Source organism: Chanos chanos, chromosome 16 (assembly GCF_902362185.1).
Source record: "Chanos chanos chromosome 16, fChaCha1.1, whole genome shotgun sequence".
In the NCBI taxonomy this organism is placed as follows: Eukaryota; Metazoa; Chordata; class Actinopteri; order Gonorynchiformes; family Chanidae; genus Chanos; species Chanos chanos.
In genome coordinates, this window is record NC_044510.1 from 3046643 (window position 1) to 3067816 (window position 21174).

General features: G+C 44.2%; 1 protein-coding gene across 1 annotated transcript; it reads right to left on the minus strand.

Annotated features, from left to right (window-relative positions):
• Positions 1 to 486: 486 nt before the first annotated feature.
• spry4 (sprouty homolog 4 (Drosophila)) lies at positions 487 to 5299 on the minus strand. Its single transcript, XM_030793715.1, has 2 exons — positions 5170 to 5299; positions 487 to 3383 (listed from the first exon to the last, which is right to left on the minus strand). The coding sequence occupies exon 2, from the start codon at positions 3351 to 3353 to the stop codon at positions 2343 to 2345; it is 1011 nt and encodes a 336-aa protein (XP_030649575.1). The 5' UTR covers positions 3354 to 3383; positions 5170 to 5299; the 3' UTR covers positions 487 to 2342.
• Between the last annotated feature and the right edge of the window lie 15875 nt (positions 5300 to 21174).

The following is a 21174-nucleotide window of genomic DNA, read 5'->3' on the forward strand; positions in this document are numbered from 1 at the left end:
AGAAAAACAAGCGAGAAGGGAGGGGAGTAAAGGAAAGAGATACAGAGAGAGAGAGAGAGAGAGAGAGAGAGAGAGAGAACTGAATAAGATGGAATGGAATGTGGAGAGGGTTGTGTGTTTCTCCCAGACAGCAGCTGTATGTGACCATCAAGAGAAGCAGACGACACGCCACTTCAGGAAAAGCTGTTGAGCAGTGGGAGGAAAGGGGGGGGGGGGGTCTGGCCTTGACGAACACAAATAAAAGGGAGGACAAGGGTTAAATGGTGCTTTTTTTTTCAGTGGATTAATTTAAAAAGTTTCAGGGGCCACAGAGGAACCAGGAATTAGCCTCTCGCTAATGAGGCATGGCTACCATAAACAGAGGTATATTTTTTTTTATTGCCCGCCACACTTTTCTAAATCAAGTGCTTGTAACAGACCCCCACCCTTCTAATCCACGGTTCTTTTAATCCTAATTCCATCATCTTCACCCTACCCATCCCACCCCCTCCCACCTCCAAAACATATAGAATACCAATATACTTTTGTACTGACTTTTAGTTAAACTGTACCATGCAGGGCATTTAAAAATGCAGCTAAAGACGACTAGTCTCTTGAAACTATTTACAAGAACGTGTTTCCTGCATAGGTCTCTTTTCTAAGGTATCACTGACACTTTTGTAAATCTTCTCTAACTATGTGAGCTTTTCGATCCAATTCTACTTGGCACCTATCGTTGGTTCTAACTGCAGAGATGAATTTATATCCTTATACATTCAAGACTAGGAACAGTAGTGTTTTTTTTTTCTCCTGCTTAAAATTCTATTCTGTGCAACACGACTAATTCAAACATTCGCATATAAAGGCCATTGTGACGAACATGTTCAGAGTTTGTATGTGTTTGCTACGGTGTTTTCTGAGGGGCAGGTTTTGTGGAGTGGGGTGGGGTGGGGGGTTTTCAGGGGGTGCAGGCAAACCCAATGCATTCCACAAAACAGGGCACCGTACCTTTAAGACCAATTGCCATCCGACCAATACTTGGCAAGTGCAACAAGCAACAAGTATGGCCGCTCGTAAAAACAAAATAAGAGTTAATGGACTACAACTTTGTGGCAAATTCTCAGGAACACCATTTACGCTCTTACAAAGTCCACTAAAAGAAAATATCAGAAATTAGCAGCAAGTGTGTTGATTGGTTGATGGTGCAGTGTGTGTGTGTGTGTGTGTGTGCGCGTGTGTGTGTGTGTAGCTAGTGGGAATTCAAAATGTACATTGGGACATGTGTTGCCAATGTCCGTAATACTGTGCTTTTGTAGTAATATGGAGTTTGGTTGGTTGATGTTGGCTGCACAAAGGGCCGATGCATTGATTTTCTCAAGGCCGGCAACGGAAAACGATTTTATAGCTTCCTGTGGCAACATTCTAGCTTATATTTGGATAGTGTCTAAATATTTGTATATATATATAATAACTGCCACTTTTGCCTTCGCATCTTGTGCAAAAAAGAGTGAAAATGGTAGACGTCGCCCTCTTAAGCAAAGCCTAGTTCTGATTGGTCAAGCTGGAATCACATGCTGTATAATTCAAAGTAAATTGTCAATCCCTGAGGAGGCTTGTCTTTAACAAATGAACAGCTAGCATTGGCGTTTATAATGACGGAAGTTCTTACAGGGTGTGGTATGCATTTTGAAACACTCGTGAGATCCTACAAAGCTTCCTTTAAAGAAGACAGCCACTCTGGTGTTGGGCCATTTCTGACACAAGGTCATCCCTACGTTCTGGTAGATAAGGCGAGCAGAACATCGTGCACGAAGTTGTCATCCTGCCTTCCTCTTACCAAGTATCTTTCCCCTCCTGTTTTCTCAGTCGACGAATAAACAGACAAACAAACAAAAAAAAAAGCTTTACAACAAGCTTGTAAATAGATGGTGCATGAAGTTGAAGTCTAAGTTGAAGTTAGTGTGATTGTAGCATGTTATCAGCTTGGAATGCAGTGGAATGTTTGCCTACTGTCATATCTGGAGAGAGTTTGCCAAGGTATAGAATGTTCCTGTATGGGTGTATTTACTTCAAGCGTTCCAAGCCACCCCACAGGTAAAATAAACAGCTTGCAATCAAGGAGAGCAAGATTAAACTCTCAAACACCCTTTTTTTTTTTCGCGCGGACGTGATGGCGTTTAAGGGAGAGAAAACTTTAAATGTTGATGTTTGTTGGCATTGACACCAGAACAGCAAGGATTAGACCATGAACCCATTTTTTTTAGTACCATGATTAAGGGATGGCCTCCGGAATTGGAGCAGACGTCCCTCTTGAGTTTACCGTCGTATTCCCCCTCGCTTGAGGTCGAGACAGGGTGCAGGTATCACGAGGTTTGTTTCTCCAGTGCCGCAATGCCCTTGACCTCCGCAGGCTTACAGACTCCCGGGCTGTTTTTGCAGCGGCAGCCGGGGCGACTGATGCCGTCGTAGCACTTCTGTGCCAGTTTGGCACAGCCGGCGGCTGGCAGGTAACACATGAGGCAGGGCAGTACCAGTGACAGGGTGCTCATGAAGGTCCAACGGGCGCAGCAGTTGGAGCTGGAGCAGGAGCATGGGCGGTCCGCGCAAGAGCCTTCCTCGTCCTCATCCTCGGCGCAGTGGTAGAAGACACCCTTCACCAGACACATGCAGGTGGCTGCATCCACCAGCGTCTGCGCAGAGCACAAGCACTCCTGGTTACACACCCAGCAAGAAGGTAACGACCGGGGAAGAGTGCACTCGGTGCACCGGCACTTGCCGCACATCTCGCACCGCAGCAAATGCTGCTTATTGGTCGGAAGGGTCGGTGCCAACACTTTCGTGTCCACAGACTTGGAGCTCAGAAGCTTGGGGGGTTCCATCCCAGGGGTCCTGGCAAGGCTGTCGGTTGGGTAAGGCTCTACCACAGGTGTAGGTGCTGCATGGTCCAGCAGGCGCTGGTCCGAAGAGGTGCTGCTACTGCTGCTGATGGAACTGGGTCGGCCACTGAAAGAAATCCAGGGGTGGGTGGTGGCGTCTGGAGCATCGCAGCGCGACAGGTGGTGATGGTGATGGTGATGGTGGTTGTGGTGGTGGTGGTGGGACTGGAACGGGGCCCCCAGCAGGGTCTCATTCCCCCTGGTGGCAGCCTTTTGACTGGACGGCTGCTGGGAGACCACGGAAGGACTGTCGATGTAATCGTTCTCCACGTGCGAGCACTTCATCTGGTCAATGGGGTAGATGGTGAGCGGGTGTTGGAGACGGCCATATGGCACCCGGCTGTCCAGGAGCGGCTGAACCATGATTGAGGACGGCACTCCAGGAATGTGATGAGGACCCCTGGACTCCATCTGTAGACGGCCTCCCTCAGACAGCATGCAAAGAGCTCAGCTCAGCATCTAGCACTCCTGGAGAGACAACAGCTAGACTTAGCATTACTGTATTCACAAGGGCTAATCTACTAATAGTAACAAACCAATACTTCTTGATCTCTGCATTTTAAAACATATATTTTTTTCATTATATCATATATCACTTGAAAAAGAGTTGTTTGATTTAGTCTGACCTGAAAACCTGACCTTAACTTTGATGTGCCAAAATGAACTTTTTGATTGGACATCGGACCACGTCAGACCTGCATTTTTCGTTTGTTCCACATAATCACCATTTGTGTCTATGTCCTGGTTAAAAGTAAGCCTGCTTCTTTAGAAATAAGTGCATTCATTCCAACGTCAATCCAGGCAGCTACCGGCACTACCAGAAATTAGCACGATATCAAAACACACTAAGACACGTGAGTTGCGATTAAACGTGTCGGAGTTATTGTTGCCTGACTACAGCAGACGTCGTAACCGAAGTGAATCTGGGGTTACGGTCCACAAATTCTGTTGCCCTTGTACCGTAAAAGTTTTTTAGAACTCTGGTCTGTCGCATGCAGCAACATGTCACCTGCAGCAAATACAGGCCTGCAACAGTTCAGTTAACGAAATATATTAGCCTACAAATAATACCACAGTCTCCGGACAATTATCGAATATTTCAAACAGTGTACATCTGAAGCATTTTTAATCCAACTGCGCACAGTTTATGGGATGTAGTTATACGGTCCGGCTGGTTTTTTTTTTCTAGGTTGACAAGGGAATTTCAGTGTTGTATTTGTTAAACATTGCTTCCCTTTGTTAATAAAAAAGATATTCGAGTTCATTCCGTAATAAATCAATTTATATGTCCGATGAAATCCATTAAGGCGTTTTTTAGACGACGTGGCCAATCTGTTGACATTTGTACGAAATGTTTACACAACAGAGCGCTGCATTCTAACACTTGGATAGGTAACTAATAGAAATAATTAACCTGTTGCAACATTTTTGGCTATGAGACAAAAACCCGTTTGCACCAAAATCTGACTGTCTTCACAGATGTTGCACGCAGCGACTCTTCCCACGAGGTGAATGAGCAAATGGAGGCATGTCGTCGTACATTTTACGCCTTTACTGATCAGTTCATTTTATGCCATAAACCACATATGTTTACGGACAATTTGTTGCATAATAGCGGATGGACGTAAGAACATTTCGAAATTTTATCTCGGGATTTTGCCAAGCGGACCAAGCGGTGAAGTTAAATAAACGCGACCAAGGATGAGCATATTTTTTTCCTTCATTGATTTCTTAGGGTAGAAACGACTTGTCAAAACCACCTGACCTATGGTCATGACAAGCGAGTGCGAAAGCCGCAGGAGAGCGTCATACCATGATCTTCGATATAATGCGAATGGTGGACTGCTCTGGCAAATGGCACCAAGGCGTCTGTTATACGCAATCGTACTGCTTTCGTATTTCCACGAGGCAATCACACTCTTCGTTGCTGTAAGCACATAGTCGACACACTATCGATGTCACCCTTAATGCCCACTTTATACCAAAATGCTGTGTTTATTCCCCGCTCGCAACGGAAGCTTGCCACGGTAAAAAGCATAGTTCAATATTGACACAGGGCGCAAATACAGGAGCAGCTCGCAGCAAAAAAAAAAACAACAAAAAAAAAAAACGACGGGAAGCAATATCGGTCAACTAATAATCCAGTGGCACAAAGCCATACCCTTGTCATTGTAATTAGAATCAGTCATAATCAGTGAAGCCTTTACAGAAATTCAGGGAATTGTATTAAGTGGAAAACGAAGCACATACTTACTTGCTTGAAAAAAGAGAGCATTTCCTTGTCGGCTGAGTACAGTTGCTTTAAAATCAAATTCCAATGAGATAATTCCACGTAACCAGGAAAACGAAAAATTCTGACCACTATCCGCACGAAGTGTACCACAGAGAGGACACGGGCTTTTTGATACGATGTTGCAACTACATGAGGAAAATGGCTTTTTATGAATGGGAGGGTGAGAGACGTACTGCGCAGATGCCTTGACAGATTTTTTTTGTGAATGGGAGGGCAGTCCAACTCGAAGCGCAAATGCGGGGTTACACTTTTATGAATGGGAGGACTCCGAATTTCATTGCGCACGCGTGATACCAGGATTTCATGAATGGAAGGGGAGGGGGAGGGGGGCTTTCGTCACAAGGGCAATGTCAGTGCGGATTACATGAATAAAGCGAGTATGTGCCTAGGCACCACTGATGCTTGCATTTATATTTGCACTCATTTGCCCATTCATGTCCCCTCGGGGTGTCGACACGAGAGGCATGCCAATTTCCGAATTTAACTGTTGTCCTGTGATTATGGACATATTATGCAGACAGTCGTTTGTAAAGAAATAAAGCGTTCGTCCTTGATGCATACACATGTAACACGTATGTAACAATCCTTTATAACATTATATGAGTCAGCTCTCACAGTATTACAGTAAAAATAGATATATACTCTCACAGTTAAACGACTGCGGAGAACACTTTGTGATCCCTGGGTTCCTTAAACGCCAGTCATCACCTGTCATTAGCAAATTAAAGGATTTGACAGCAGCTGAAATTGCCTTTCGGCCATGCTTGAAAAAACCAGTTTGAATCTCCGGGGAACGTAATGCAAAACTATAACGTTATATAACGACCAAAACTCAGCTAAAACTGACCCGTATGTGTTTCATAACCAACGTATTAGTTCAAGAACGGATTAATTTTTAGCTTGTGCACGCCCGTGTACTTTATCCTTACTTTGTGATGAGGTAAACAAGCCACTGGTGTTTAAAAGCCGTCTACAACGTATCATGCAAAGTTCCTACGTCGTCTTATCATTTGGCATTGCACTACTGGCGCTAAGGGAAAGGGAGGCAGCCAAAGCTCGCGAGCTCGAGGGCAGTAAAAGTGCGTTTATGACACTCGGCAGTGAAACGCCAGCAGCATGAGGTCAGGCAGGATCTACAAAGGAACAGGATGTTGTTGATTTGTAACAAAACCACAAGAAGGAAATGATTGTGAATTTCCTTTTAAACATCCCTCTGTCTGCCCTCCCCCCACAGATAGCTCTCAGCTTGACAAATCTTGCCAAAGGTTAAAAGTAGAGCAACATTAGCACTGATTTCCCTGACAACACTATCTTCGTTTAGAAACTAGCCTACTTTTGATTTATTCGCTCGTGTAAGTTAAGACAATCTGTTTCCTTGAGTGGTCATTATAACACAGCACCACTCTAACACACCGCAGCTTTACATTGTTAATTAAATAAACCCTCATAACAGTAGGCTACTAAGATACACGTTTGTTCAAATTCATGAGTCATCGCTGATAACTGTAACATTAGAGACTGGAACGAAAACGCTTAGGGAGAACGCTGAGACTGTACTTCCAAGACAGTTTTAACGCATTGTTTTTACTGCTGCTAATTACCACAAAGTGGAAACGGGATTAACGCATAGGAAATGAGGGCTGTTCACAGCTCCAGTACACAGCGGGGTCATGCTTTATTATGGAGATGACCACCAGAAATAACGCGTCTCACAACTACGAACGACACAAACTGATGAAAGACTTTTCAGATCACTGTATTTCGCCTCTGTCTGTTTGGTTTGTCACAGCAACCACGCGCGCAGTCACATTGTACATTTTCTCCGCTCACTGGCATTTGTGGTAAAGGGGCTTTGTCGTGAACGAGCGTCTACATAAATTCAAGGCCTAGATAAATGACGCGCTTTCGACTGGCATATTTTTCCCATTTGTGTTTACGAGACAGTGTTGTTAGACGAGACGAGATGTTGTTACTGTTTGTACGATATAAACATAAACATGATATAATGTTTATAGGACATGTTCTATAAAAACTCACTTTGAGTGGAAGGGATGGATCTAGCACAGAGTGGCAGGCAGTCTGAACTCCTCAAATATTGACTTCCTCACCATAGCAGAAAAGGGTTTTTTTCAGAGACTGTGTTTGTACGATTTTAAACCGAGAAGGGTCTTTGGTTTGGAGCGGAGCAAGTGTGTCTGTGTGTGTGTGTGTGTCTGTGTGTGCGTGTGTGTGTGTATACGTGTCTGTGTGTGTGTGTGTATACGTGTCTGTGTGTGTGTGCGTGTGTGTGTGTGTGTGCGTGTGTGTGTGTGTGTGTGTGTGCGCGTGTATGTGCGCGTGTGTGTGTGCGCACGTGTGTGTGTATACGTGTCTGTGTGTGTGTAGGCAGGCGCGCTTGTGTGTTCTTGTTAGCCCTTATGTCATCGTTACATGTGTGTTCTGTGAGTTTCCATTTTTGGCTGGCAGCTGAGGGCTGTAGCTGGTGAATTATAAAAGCACATGGCCTTGTACCATAGCCCAATGCATTTGCTATAAAATTTCAATCACAGGGTATTTCAAACAGTCCTGGACTTGGAATATATACTCGTTTACATGCATTAAACATATTCAAGGATTTCTTTGTAAATAATTATTACTGCATTACTATATTATTTTCTTTTAAAACACGGTAATTTATGCAAGAACTGATGGTCTGCTCGTGTAAATTCTGGATACATTTTTACTGTAGACAGTAATTACAATGTAACAGTGAAGTTAATGAGGCCAAACTTCCAGTTAGGAAAGCATGGCACTAAATATAATGTCTTCTTCAATGCCCCAAAGAAAATTAATTATAGTTTTTATATATATATATGTGTGTGTGTGTGTGTGTGTGTGTATATGTATATATATATATATATATATATATATATATATATATATATATAATATACATATACAGTAGGCGATTTGTAGGGGGATGAGGGAGTTGCCCTTGTTGGCAAAATGACCCAAATGCATCCCTGTTGTTAACCTGCCATCCCCCTATATACTCCATGGAGTAGTGTCAGTGAGCACTGGGCCACCCCCCTGTTAGAAAATATCGGTGTGTATCATTGTGTGTGTGTATATGTATATATATGTATATATATATATATATGTGTGTGTGTGTGTATATATATATATATATATATATATATATATATATATATATATATATATATACACACACACACACACACACACACACATACACACATATATATGTGCGTGTGTGTGTGTATATACATGCTCTCATATACATGAAGTTTATTTATGGATTTTTTTCACAAATCTATTTCTTCAAACTGTGTCATTCAACCTCTCTTTCCTCCTCTTCTTTTTTCCCCCTTAGTTTTCTGTGACAGCCCAAACGGTTTTGCAATTACGGTTTCTTACAGTAATGATAACTTTTCCATGAAAACCGGCTGTAGCCAAAGCACAATCAGTCAAAGTCTCTCCCTCTCTCTCTCTCTCTCCCTCTCTCTCTCCCTCTCTCTCTCCCTCCCTCTCTCTCTCTCTCTCTCTCCCTCTCTCTCTCTCTCTCTCTCTCTCTCTCTCTCTCTTTTGGTCTGCTAGTTTGAAGCTCTGGTGCTGTGTTTCTGGTTGCCTGATTGGAAAAGCATTAGCTCCACTGGTAAAACTGAGGGGGGTCCCTGAACTCTGTATCAAACTCTCAGGAAGGAGCTCCTTAGTGAGACGTATGCAGAGAATGTGAACTTTGGTTGAGCCAGACCTGTGTGGGTCGATTTGGGGGAAGGGGGGGGGGTAATTTTTGGCATTTATGGAAAGGAAATCTGAACCCTCTCGAGTGCGCGACCTCTGACCTCCCATCAGGGGAGGTGACAGAAGCCGCCCTGAACTCTCACCTGCGGAACAAACCGGCAACGAAATGCGACCCACATGCCGGGGGCGTGAATCCGCCCCGCTCGCATTCTGGGCATTCCTCTAGCTGCACCCTCTTTACAATTACAGGCCCACCCCAAATACTTTCAGTCCCACTGTCCAAAACAACAAAGACACTCAGATACAGGGGTCCCCTTTTCTCGCTCCAAGAAACAGGCCCCGCATCATTCACTTCTAAACAAGAGAGAATTTTCTGGAGTGACAGAGCTGAGAAGGAGTGACGGCCAAGAGCCGAGAGGACAAAATCGCCTCCGTCCAGTGGACTCAGTCGTCCAGACTAACGTGACCAAATACAGTAATGATGTAATGTAGAACGTCGTAGGCATAACACAAAAATAGAGACCTCGTTGCAATGAGGACAACAAACCCAGAGTCTATGTCACCCAGACTGGATTAATTGTGAATGCTGAAACAGTCTGTGGTTGTCTGAGAAGACCCATTGGTTTATTTGTATGCTTAATGTGTGCGCGTTTGCGTGTGTGTGTGTGTTTTTGTGTGTGTGCACAAGCGTGTGGCTGGGTGTCTGTGTGCGTTTACGTGTGTGTGTGTGTGTGTGTGTGTGTATTTTTATTTGTGTGTGTGTGTGTGTGTGTGTTTTTGTTTGTGTGTGCATGCTCGTGTGTGTGTTTGTCTGTGTGCAATTGCGTGTGGGTGTGTGTGTGTGTGTCTGCACAAGCGTGTGTCTGTGTGCGTTTACGTGTGTGTGTGTGTGTATGTGTGTGTGTGTTTGTCTGTGTGCAGTTGCATGTGTGTGTGCATGTGTGTTGGGTGGTGTACATTGCTGCCCAGTTTGTGGTCATACCTCCTCAAACAGTGCTAGCGTTCTTCACCTCTTAACCTGCAATGTATACCAGTCAGTCTAAAACTGTGGACAAGCTTGACATGTTGTTATTACATGTCTGAAACTATCGGTGATCTTAAACAACCTTCGTGGGGAAAAACATATCCCACAAGTTTAGTATTGCTACGCCACATTTTTCTGATACCTAGCTCAACCTTGCTCAATTAAGCCCAGTCAATCTATTTGTGTCTTGCAATGTGTCTTATCTGTGTATTATTTAAGAAGAGAAGAACTCTAAAAACTCTGTAACTCTTTATGGAAATATATGACCAATATCTTGTGTTATATAATATCAATAGATCTATATCTATATGCCCAAATTCTTACCAGAATAATATTTGGCTTTGATAGATCTATCCTACATTTCTAACCTGTGTTTTTCAGCAGCGGGGCCTGCAGTGAGCGCCTCAGTAAGCATGAGTATGACAAAACGCAATGTTTACCTTCTCAAGGTCAATACCGCGCCAAAAAGCCCTGTGCCAAAAACCCTGGCTCTTCTCCACCGCTTCTCCTTTTGGTGGTGTGTTTGTGTTCCCGTCACTCAGGAGAGAATTTCAAAATGTCTTGTTTTTTTTTTCCCCACAAAAAAAAACAAAAACAAAACAAAACTGCACTTTCTTTTTTTTCTGGCTTGCAAATCAAACAAACATGTATTCTTTTTTTTTTTTTTTTTTTTTTTTTACATGTATTCTGAAATCTGTTATTATCTTAGAGTTTGAACATGTCGAGTTTGATTTCTCAGGCAAAAGTAACCCCCTTTCTCTATCTTGTGGAAGTCGTTTTTTTTGGGGGGGGGGTGGGGGGTTTGTGTGAGGGTGCGACTAGAATTTCACGCTCCTCTCAGCCGCTGCTGAAGAGCGGAGAATCTCCTGTCCTCCTCCTCCTCCTCCTCTTCCATTCATTAGAGGAGACATCATGGAGTCCAATGCAGCACACAGGCTATATTTGAAACCTGATTCAGCAAAAACAGCATGAGCAAAACCAAATCAGCAGTATTCATCCAGAGGAAGGCCTGAGTTGACAGTCTAACTGCTAAAATAAGCCCAGAGACTGCACACACATCCTGATTGTAAGCCCACGCTTCCTGTGAGACATCATTTTTTTTTCAGGATGATAAGGAAGGGAGAGAGAGAGAGAGAGTACATCTCCCGGACATGGCTTAGGTTATTTGTTTGTTAGCCATTAATGATTAATGAGGGAAAAGGCACATGGTCTGTGAATGGCATTCAGTAAAGTCAGATTACAGCAGGGGTAGGGGAGGAAGCTTCGGTAATATGGCCAAGATTTGCCCCGTTGTTTTAGTGTTAAACCCTGTGTGTGCACGAGTGTGTTTTGAGGTACAACATTCATCTGTATGAATGAAAGCTGACATTTGATCTGTGGTTATTTTTAAAGTTGTCCTATACCTGTTTTTTTCTTCATATCTTACAGTTATTTTGGTTGCTTCTCTCAACGGTTTGTGCACATGTGTGTGTGTGTGTGTGTGTGTGTGTGTGTGTGTGTGTGTGTGTGTGTGTGTGTGTGTGTGCACATGTGTGCGTATGTGTGTATGTGTGTGTGTGTGTGTGTGTGTATTGATCGGGCATGTGTGGTGTGTTAAGAGCTAAACTACCTCCACACAGCCCCCCTTTGTTAATTAGACCTATTGTCTGCATATCAATTGGATTAGTGCTGGGGGTTGGGGGGGGTCATAGTGGATGTGTGAGGAGCAAGTTTACCCAGGAGGAAGTGGAGGCCTTTGATCTGGGCTAATGAACTGCCAAAACCACCCCCGAGGACCACTTCCTGGGGCCAGTTGGAAGCCTGCGAGTTAGACCACCTGAAACAACATGTAGGCTTTTTTTTTTTTTTTTGTCCAAGTTCCTTACCCCCCCCCCGCCCCCACTCGCTCTGTCACACACACACACACACACACACACACACACCACCTCCATCGACACCCTCCATTCTTCCTTACTAACAAACCCATCCCCCGTTTTTCTCTAATTGAACTCCCTGATTGGCTAGGGCTGATCAATGGCCTCCTACTGGCCCCTTGTCCTCTGTGAATTTGCTAGGTCTTCGGCTTTACCTGTGCTTCTCTCTGACGCTGTGAGACAAGACAACGGATCACTTCTGTGACCTTGTATCATGACATGACTTAAAACAGCCACGGTCCAAAATCGTCACCAACATCTGTATTCAATCTAGGGGTAGTTAAGGGAATGAATTCATTGAAATTCTGTAATTTCTCGATTGGCTAGACTCACACCTCAGAGCATCCTTGGTAAAGTTATCTTGGGCTTGATATCATTAGTATAAAATGAAACTCGTATTGTGTAGATAGTGGATAGAGTCTGAGTTATTTCATTTGATCTGTCTGACAACTCAAATGTCAGGATTAAAATAAAATATTAAATATTTAAAAGACTGAAATACTCTAACCTTCATCAGAGTATTCTGTGGTCCGATGTGTCACATGTCTCACGTGTGGCATTAAAAGAAAAGAAATGTGGTTAGTTTTGATTGAATTACTTTAACAACATATCCACATACTGGATTACACACTTTTTTATGTAATTATGACACATGGAGGGTGCGTAACACAAAATCATCAGAGGTTGCCTTACAGTCACCGTCATACGAATCACAGGATGTCTTTTCAAAAAAAAAAAAAAAAAGATATGTTTCCTTCTGATGAAATGATCTATTTTTAACTCGGCCTCCGTTTCCTCTGTATTAAGTGCCCTATACAGTCAGAGAACAATCACCGCAACTCAGAGATAAACTCAGGATGAATATGTTTGCTTTGCTATTGAGCTAGAGCAGGAAATGCCCACAGTGATTGAATGAAGGGAACGGATTCTTCAGAACAACCTTAACAACCAGTGGACTGAGGAACTGCTCCCAGGACACAGCGGTTCTTTTGACTGGGCCCTGGGACAGTGTGACACAGGACACTTCCCGGCTCTGAATGGCGCCTTGATACTCTACACCTGGGACAAACGGGCTCCGGCACTGGCCCTGTGCCAGAACCAGACCAGGGACCTTTGTGAGTCTGGGTACAGAGATCCATCCAGAGAGATCCATCTCTCTCTCGGGCGCTCGTTTTCCCATACAACAGTAACCTCCATCCACACACCCCCCCCACCCCCCCACCCCCCTCCACCCTCCACCCCAAACACACAAGCCCCTTCCACCTGGTCCAGCCAAGACTCTCCTCATTTCCTTTGCTTCATTCTTAGATGTAATTGCCTGTTTCCAAATAAAAGCAAACATGAACTTGAAAGGAAGGTGGGGGGGGGGGGGGGGCAATTCCACTTTGCTGTAGCCTAAGAGGGCTCGAGACCACTGAATGCTGTCTGTTGTACATGTAAAAACATGCTCTCAGATTAATTTGGGCTCATTGTTTGCTTTATCATGCCATGGGGGTATCTGGTATCCCAATCTGCCCACTACTGGTTTCCATGTCTTTTCTCACAACGAGACACAAAGCGCCACATTCTTGGGACAAGAGGACTGGACAAGGGCTGCCTGTCAACAGCCACCATTTTGGATCTAAGCGTTTTTTCTTTCAAAGGGGGAAAAGAAAAAAAAAAAAAGAAAAGTCTTTTTCTGTGCCTACCAAGGGAAAATGACTTACACAGGAAGTGCAGAATGTGATATGATAACCATGGTGAACTATGGATATTAATGGAAAACAGGGAGGCAGAGTCGGCTGGGAAGTGAAATAGCTGACCACAACAAGGAGACCAATGGCTAGCATGTGTGCAGGAGACATTCCAGGTTTTCTTGTTTTTTGAGCTTTGCCTCCAGGGTTCCCTGTTGGTCTAAACCCATCGTTTCTGTCTGGCTTGACAGACTACGCGCTCCAGCCTCCTCGGGAAGGTTTAGAGAACACTGTACAAAGTGACAAACCCATCAAAGCGATTGGGGCGCGAATATAAAAGGGCCCTTTTTTATGATTTGCCTTCAAAGAGCAGCTGGGAGTTCAAAGTATTCCAGCGAGCATGCGACAGTGGGACGAGCCCAGAAAAGCCTGGAAAAAAAAAAGGGTTAGGGTTAGACTCACAGGGGATTTGATATCGTACCTAAAAGACATCTATATATGTCAGAAAGGTGCGAAACACTCCTTTTATCTCCAACACCATATGTGTGTGCGCTTTGAAGGATATGTCAGTTAGCAGCTAATGGTTCGGTCTGAACACTCAGAGCTCTCTGACCGTCCAACCACTTACAATTATATAAAAAAATAAAATAAAATAAAAAAAATAGTTTGTCCCTGTTGCCATCATTCATTCACTCTGTCTCATTATAAGCTAAAATAGCTCTTTAATTAGAGATGACAGCCATCACAAATAGGGTCACATCCTTCATCTTAACACACTTAGAGGAAGGAAGGAAGGAGGCACCTCAGCACTCTCCCAAGACGTTATGCAATGTGTATAGATTTCATGGTCGTTATGACTTTACCTAACTCATACCGATGGAATCAGGAATCACCAGCCAAACATACACCTTTCCTCATTGTTCTGGGCTAAACATACATTACTTTTCATGTCATTTTGTGAATGCCTTGCGTATCTGAGTTAGCGCATGACATATTTTATGTCAGGAAGTTGCATGTAAAATTGATAGTGAATTAAGCTGTTTTCACATATGCACTACGGACTATAACCGCAGAATCAGGTTAGCATTATGTCTGAAGCTGCCCTTTCACACATGCAGCACACAGCAGCAGACAGTCCGAGTCAGACGCTTTCACACATACTGGAAATGCTCCGTTTGGTTTAGGAGGGAGATGGCACCTGGGCAGAACGTGCAGGAGGCAGGATGTGACACAAAAAGTACTCTGCTAAAAATCGCAATGTTTTGTTTACAACAAATCGAAAACAGCGGACAAGGCTACCGACTTTTGTCTGACGATCTCGGCGTCGGCCCTTACCGACAGAAGTTCCCAAATCTCGTTGCCTCTCCAGTTAGACATTTTCTTAAGCGTCTTTGCGTAAATGACCCTTCTCCTTCACCCTTGGATGTTTGTATTCTTCCGGTTTCGCGCCAGTCGCAAGTTAGAAACAGCATCAACACACCCACGTGCTAGCTGTGCATACTCACTCCGGAGTATAATCGACTCACACATGGACCCAAACAAAGAGTTTGTGTGAGGGGGCTGGTAGAATAAAGCCCGTTTAGAATCCGAGTCGACTGATTCGGACATTTTTGTTCACACATACAGCCCCTCCGGTTAGAATCCTGATTATTTTAGGGTTGCAGTGCATGTGTGAAAGGGGCTTTAGAGTCATGAGTAAATAGTACTGGGCTACATCAAGGCCTCAGTGTCAATGTATCAAAGGCAAATGATTCACCCTTCCTTTCTTAGCTGTCTTTGCTATGTTGGGTACAATGTTTAAATGTCCCGTCAACAGCCTGCATGTACACTGTGATTTTCATAAAAACCTTATAGTGGACCAAACTGTTTAATGTCTGACAATTTATATAAAAAAAAATGACAGGATACATTCAGATATCTCCAGCTCACACTCTGGATTAGCTTTCTAGCCAACAGCAGCTAAGTTACCATTCAGTTGTAATGAAACATTAGGCTACTGCTGAAATTAGTTTGCATGTTTTCCTCGTGTCTGCGTGAGTTACCTCCAGTAGCTCCGGTTTCCTCCCACAGTCCAAAGACATGCAAGTCAGGCAAATTGGAGATACTGAAAAATTGCCCTTAGGTGAGAATGTGTTTGTCTGTGTGTCTGCCCTGCGATAGACTGGAGCCCTGTCAAGGGTGTTTCCCTGCCTTTCGCCCAATGAATGCTAGGATAGGCTCCAGCACCCCCCTCAACCTTAATTAGGATAAGCTGCTTAGATAATGCGTGAGTGAGTGAGTGAGTGAGTGAGTGAGTGAGTGAGTGAACGCAAACTTAAAATTCAGCCTTTAATGGCTGAGTGAAAACATGATGATGGGACAGGTTGGATTTTCAGAAGTTAAGTCTTTTAATACCACTGCTGACCCCTGCCCATGTCCCACCAGGTCCTAACACGACTGTGTTCTGAAGAAGATCATTCTGTAGCTGATGTTATAGCTTCTTTCACTGGGTAAAATGAAAAGCGGTAGTTCTTCTTCTGGTGGATATTTGCGCTATTTGATCAGCCAGCAAGAGCCAAACACCCCAAAGAAGCAAAGCGCGTGTTCACTTCTCACTCATGATAAAGCCGCCTGAGTTAAGTTTGGCCTCCAGGACGCTGACACCTCTACAAACTGATCCTCAAACCAGCTGACCTGGAAAAGGGGGGGGGGGGGGGGGGGGGGGGCTGTGTTGGTGGGTGTGGGGTGCTGACACAGAGCTTGGCTCGTGAAAAGCGTGGTCCAAAGCTGCTTTGCATCTAACTGCAGTCGCGTTACCATATGCCATAGAACAAAATAGGAAGTTACTGTTTCCACCGGCAGATATCTCCGGCCCCGGCCTGACTCAGACGCTTCAGGCAATGCCTCTGAATTCCCATAACCCCCTCGGTCTCCTTAGCAACAAGGATCTGTTTCTCTGCTTAGACTGAAGTAGGCCTCAGAGTGTTAGTGTATGCTTTGGCCTGTAATGCCAGAAGCCTCCTGTTTACAATTTTCCCTATTCCTGTTTTTAATGTTGCTCCGCAAGCAGCCACAAAAGGCCAGTTTTGTCGGACAGGAACAAGGGAGCTATTAGAAGAGAGCTAGAGGAAGGAAGGAAAGAGAAATTCGGTAAGGTTTGGGGAGGGGGGGGGGGTGGCATGGGAGATCGGGTGGCCCCCCGGGAGAATTAACCAGCTCAGCTGTTCCCTTTGGGGTAACGTAGGGGAGTATTTTTGGTACCAGGTGAAATCATTGTGAAGCCCACGTATGATGCAATTAATAAAAAAAAAAAAAGGGACGCGGGTGGGGGGGATGGGGGTAGAATTACAAAAAGAAAAACTTTATGATGTCTTGTGTCACTTTTAAGAGGCGGTGGGGGGGAAGACACAGTTCAACCCAGTCTCAATCACCAAGATGATGTCATTTTACCCCCCCCCCCCCCCCCCTTCTCTCAGATACCCACTGGGAGGTTTCCAGCAGTTACCCCTGGCAACACCACACAGTAAGTTAATACTGCTCCAGTGGACAGAAGTAGGTCCATGGGAGCCAGTTTACCCTTGCCGCACTGCAAACCGGTCAGAGCAAATGCAGTGGGGTGGGTTTGGTGGGTGCTGGGTGGAGCAAAAGAGGGAAGGTTAAAGGAAACAGAAAGAGGTACACAGAGGGCGCGTTAATTCATATTTTTTTCCCCTTTATACTAATGAGGGAAATCGCAAGGGAAACACACACTATATTTTAGATCCATGAGACGGAGATGTCAGTGAAACATTGGGCTGATATCACGTACGCATACCAGAGAGAGCTTTGTCTGTCCCCAAAGGAATAACATAATTTTTAGTGTTTGTGCGAATACGTTGCCATGGAGCCATTTGGCTGATTTTAGGTCATAAAGGATATAATCAAAGTACTTCATGTCAAAATATGTTCTGATCACATTTAAGAGCTGAGACATAACAGAGGAATAACGTGATCATCATTTTTGAAAGGGATTTAAAATAAATAAAACTTTCTTTCAGTTGATTTTGCTCAACAGTGAGTCACACAAAATGTAACTTGTGTGATTACATTTCTGTTGACATGGGAATCACTGGCAAACTATAACACGACAACAGTTAAACATCACTCTGCAGTTAGGCTCCAAAATATGAACGTTTCGTTTATTTTATTTGATATTAAACATGGTATATAAATAGTATAAACAGGTATTTACAGTTATTGCAGCATTTTGTAAAGTGTTAAAATTCCTCAGAGGACAATAATAGGTGTAGTTAGTCTGCATGTTTATGTATCTGGGTAATGGACAGACATTAAGCAGATGGTGAATGGCCCATTTTTTTTTTTTATTGGGATCCATGAGCACTTCTGTTGCAAAAATCAAGCATATAGATTCAAATGTCTGAGGTTCCCTTATCCTCTATGATATGAAAAAAACAAAAGACATTGAGGCATGTGTGTGTGTGCGTGTGTGTGCGTGTGTGTGTGCGTGTGTGTGTGTGTGTGTGTGTGTGTGTGTGTCTCCATATGGCTGCCATTTGTCTTAAGGAGCTCTGTCAGACATAACTAATACTTCATGAAAAAAGAGAAGGAGCAGAGAGCACTACCTCCACTGGGACAGGATCTCCGGAGACCTGGTGTCTATCACATCCGGGAGTTTAGCCAGAGAGAGAGAGAGAGAGAGAGAGAGAGAGAGATGGTATTTACATTTTCAAATAAAGTGTTTAGGAAATCAACTAGGGAGAGATATTGTTGAAAAATAAAAATGCCAGTACTGTCAGGTTTGACTGCACAGAGATCTCTTTTTCTCTGTGAAAATATTCAAACAAAACCACTCAGCTGAAAAGGCACTGGAGGTTTGGTCTGTCCTTGTCCTCTTTTTGAAAAATTTCTCTCTCTTTCTCTCTCTCTCTCTCTCTCTCTCTCTCCCTCCCTCTCTTTCGCCTTCTGTCTCTCTCTCTCTCTCTCTCTCTCTCTCTCTCCCTCCTTCTCTCTCTCTCTCTCTCTCTCTCTCTCTCTCCCTCCCTCCCTCCCTCTGTCTCTCTCTCTATCCTCTCTCCCTCTCCCTCTCTCTCTCTCTCTCTCTGTCTTTAAGCTGGACCCTTTCGTGAGTGCAAAGGGATGGTGATTAACATTGGCTGGAATCGCTGAGGGACATGCATTCTAAGCCCTTCCTTCCTGCTGCAAATGGAATTCTCATTAAGCCATAACTACTTTTCAAGAGCAGCATTCCAGCTCGGAAAACACAGTCCGTCCAACTCTTCAGCGCAATGATTTTCTTAGTGGCAAATTGCTAGAAAAGACAAAGAAAAAAAAAGAGAGAGAATTTCCTTTGATCTAAATCAGAAAAAAAAAGATAATGTTCGGTGATGAGTCACTGTGGTAGTCTTTGACGGGAGAGAAGTGCCAGGCACAAAGCTGTTCTTTCAGACTTGGCAGAAGTCGCTGGGTCTGACTGGAACTGTTGAATTTCCTTTTCTGTACTGTAATAACACTGAAAAAACAAAGCATCAGTCAGATTTAAGCTTAGGCTGTGAATTTGACTAACATGTCAGTTTAGATTCAGGTCAAAGTCTATTGTCTCACACAAAAACAGTGCTGAAATCCTACCCCCTTTCCTTCTTTCTTGCTTGCTTTCTCTCTCTCTCTCTCTCTCTCTCTCTCTCTCTCTCTCTTTCTTTCTTTCTTTCTTTCTTTCTAGTCGCTCTGTGCCAAGGAGCAAGCTCACTGCTGTCAGTGCCCAAAACAATTAACCTCGTTCTCTCATTTTCACCACTGATTGGATGAGGGGGTATGGACGTGCTTTGGTCTCCGTTTCTCCGCTGTGGTGAGTGCTGTAGTGCTTACCCCCCACCCCTCCCTTCCCTGCCTTTGCCCCCTTGACATGACATTCTCCTTTGAGAATCACTTTGCTCCATTTCTGCCCTTCTTCTGCTTGTGAGAGGATCACTCCATTCCTCCAACACATGACAAAATGGAGGCTAAGCCTGCAGGGAGAGAGACAAGGGTCCTGTGAGAAATGTTTAGGGTGGTTAACGCGACCGTAAGACCAAAAGTCACAGAGGACCTCCTTCATAGTATTCCTTTTGCACACATAGACACACTCATACACAAACACACACACACGCACACACACACACACACACACACACATGCACGCACATGCACGCACAGACGAATGCACGCGCACACAGGCCCACAAACAAACATGCACAGACACACACATACAGGCTTTCACACACAAGCACATGGTCACATAAATACACACAGTCACACAACATATATACACACAAACACATGGTCACGCATGAGTAGATATATACACAACATGTGTGTAGACGGTCACGCATCTATACATTTGACAAAAAAAACCCCCAGCATAACAGAGACCTTGTAACCACAGAGATTAACCATAAAACTAGTTCAGTGTATTTTCATGTGGTATCGCTTTGAATAATTCACAGTACACGTGACTGAAGCTGAGTACACTGTCAAACATTTATAAATTTCAACAGTTTTTTTTTTTTTTTAATATTTCAGTTGATAGGAGAAACTGCATGTAAGTAAAGTGTTCTACAAAAAAAAAAAAAAAAAAAAAAAAAGGCTTCACCAGAGAAATTTTGTAACTTTTTTTTCGCAGTTGGTATCCTAAAGTGTTTCGACCTTAGCATTGCTCTGGGTGTAGAGTTTCAGTTCTGTGCTGCTGCAGACGAGGGCGATTACGGTGGATGTTTTGGGGTAATGGGAGGGATAGTAAAATCCCTGTGACTTGCGTGATTGTGAGTGACCTCAGCTCTGTCAGAGTCGGAGAGGGACCCTGGCCAACCCGAAATGCCTCAGGAAAAACACGCCCAGTCGTGTTCCTACAGCGTCCCAGCCACACTCAGCACCCCTGGCCCAGCTGCCATTTCCAACTGGGAACCCAAGCTGAGCACTTCTTCAGAAAGACTCAGCATTCTTCCCAGGTGACAACATACTGTGATGGAACTGTGACATAGTCACCATTTTTGCAAAAGAAAAAAAAGAAAAAAAAAGAATCAAAATTCGTTAAATGTTTGCAGTGTTTAGAATCAAAGTGCAAAACATTATGCCGTTTTTTTTTCTTTAATTTATCATTTATCGTGTGTCACGAACGGAGCTAACAGAACGTGAGCCAAGGCTTTCATAAAGCAACGTATATGAATACATACAGTGTGTAACTTCTATATAGAGACATTTCCCGTGGGCTCCTGTATGTAACGCCAATCTCATGAACTATGAAATAGTGAATTAAAGGCCCTCCTCTGTAACAGCGCCTGGTTTTCCTCCTCTCGTCCTCTCTGTCGCTCCCTTTTCTCTCCGTCGATGGCCCGGGTCTGTGCTGACTGCTCACTTGCAGCAGGTTGGGGGGGGGGGGGGGGGGGGGGGGGGGGGGGGTGGCGCCGACCGGAGGCACGCTTCTGGACTTGTGGATGAGGCAGAAAATGCATTATGTACTGTTATGGTTGGCTGATCGCTCCCATTCAAGTCGTGAGCTGCTCACAAAGCGGACCATGACTGAATTCAAATAATGAACGGCGACCCCCCCACCCCACCCCCACCCCCCCACCCCACCCCCACCCCCTCCTCACCATCCCAT

Excerpts from the sequence above, each read along its gene's own strand:
- spry4 (XM_030793715.1), bottom strand. The coding sequence starts at position 3,353 with ATGCTGTCTGAGGGAGGCCGTCTACAGATGGAGTCCAGGGGTCCTCAT.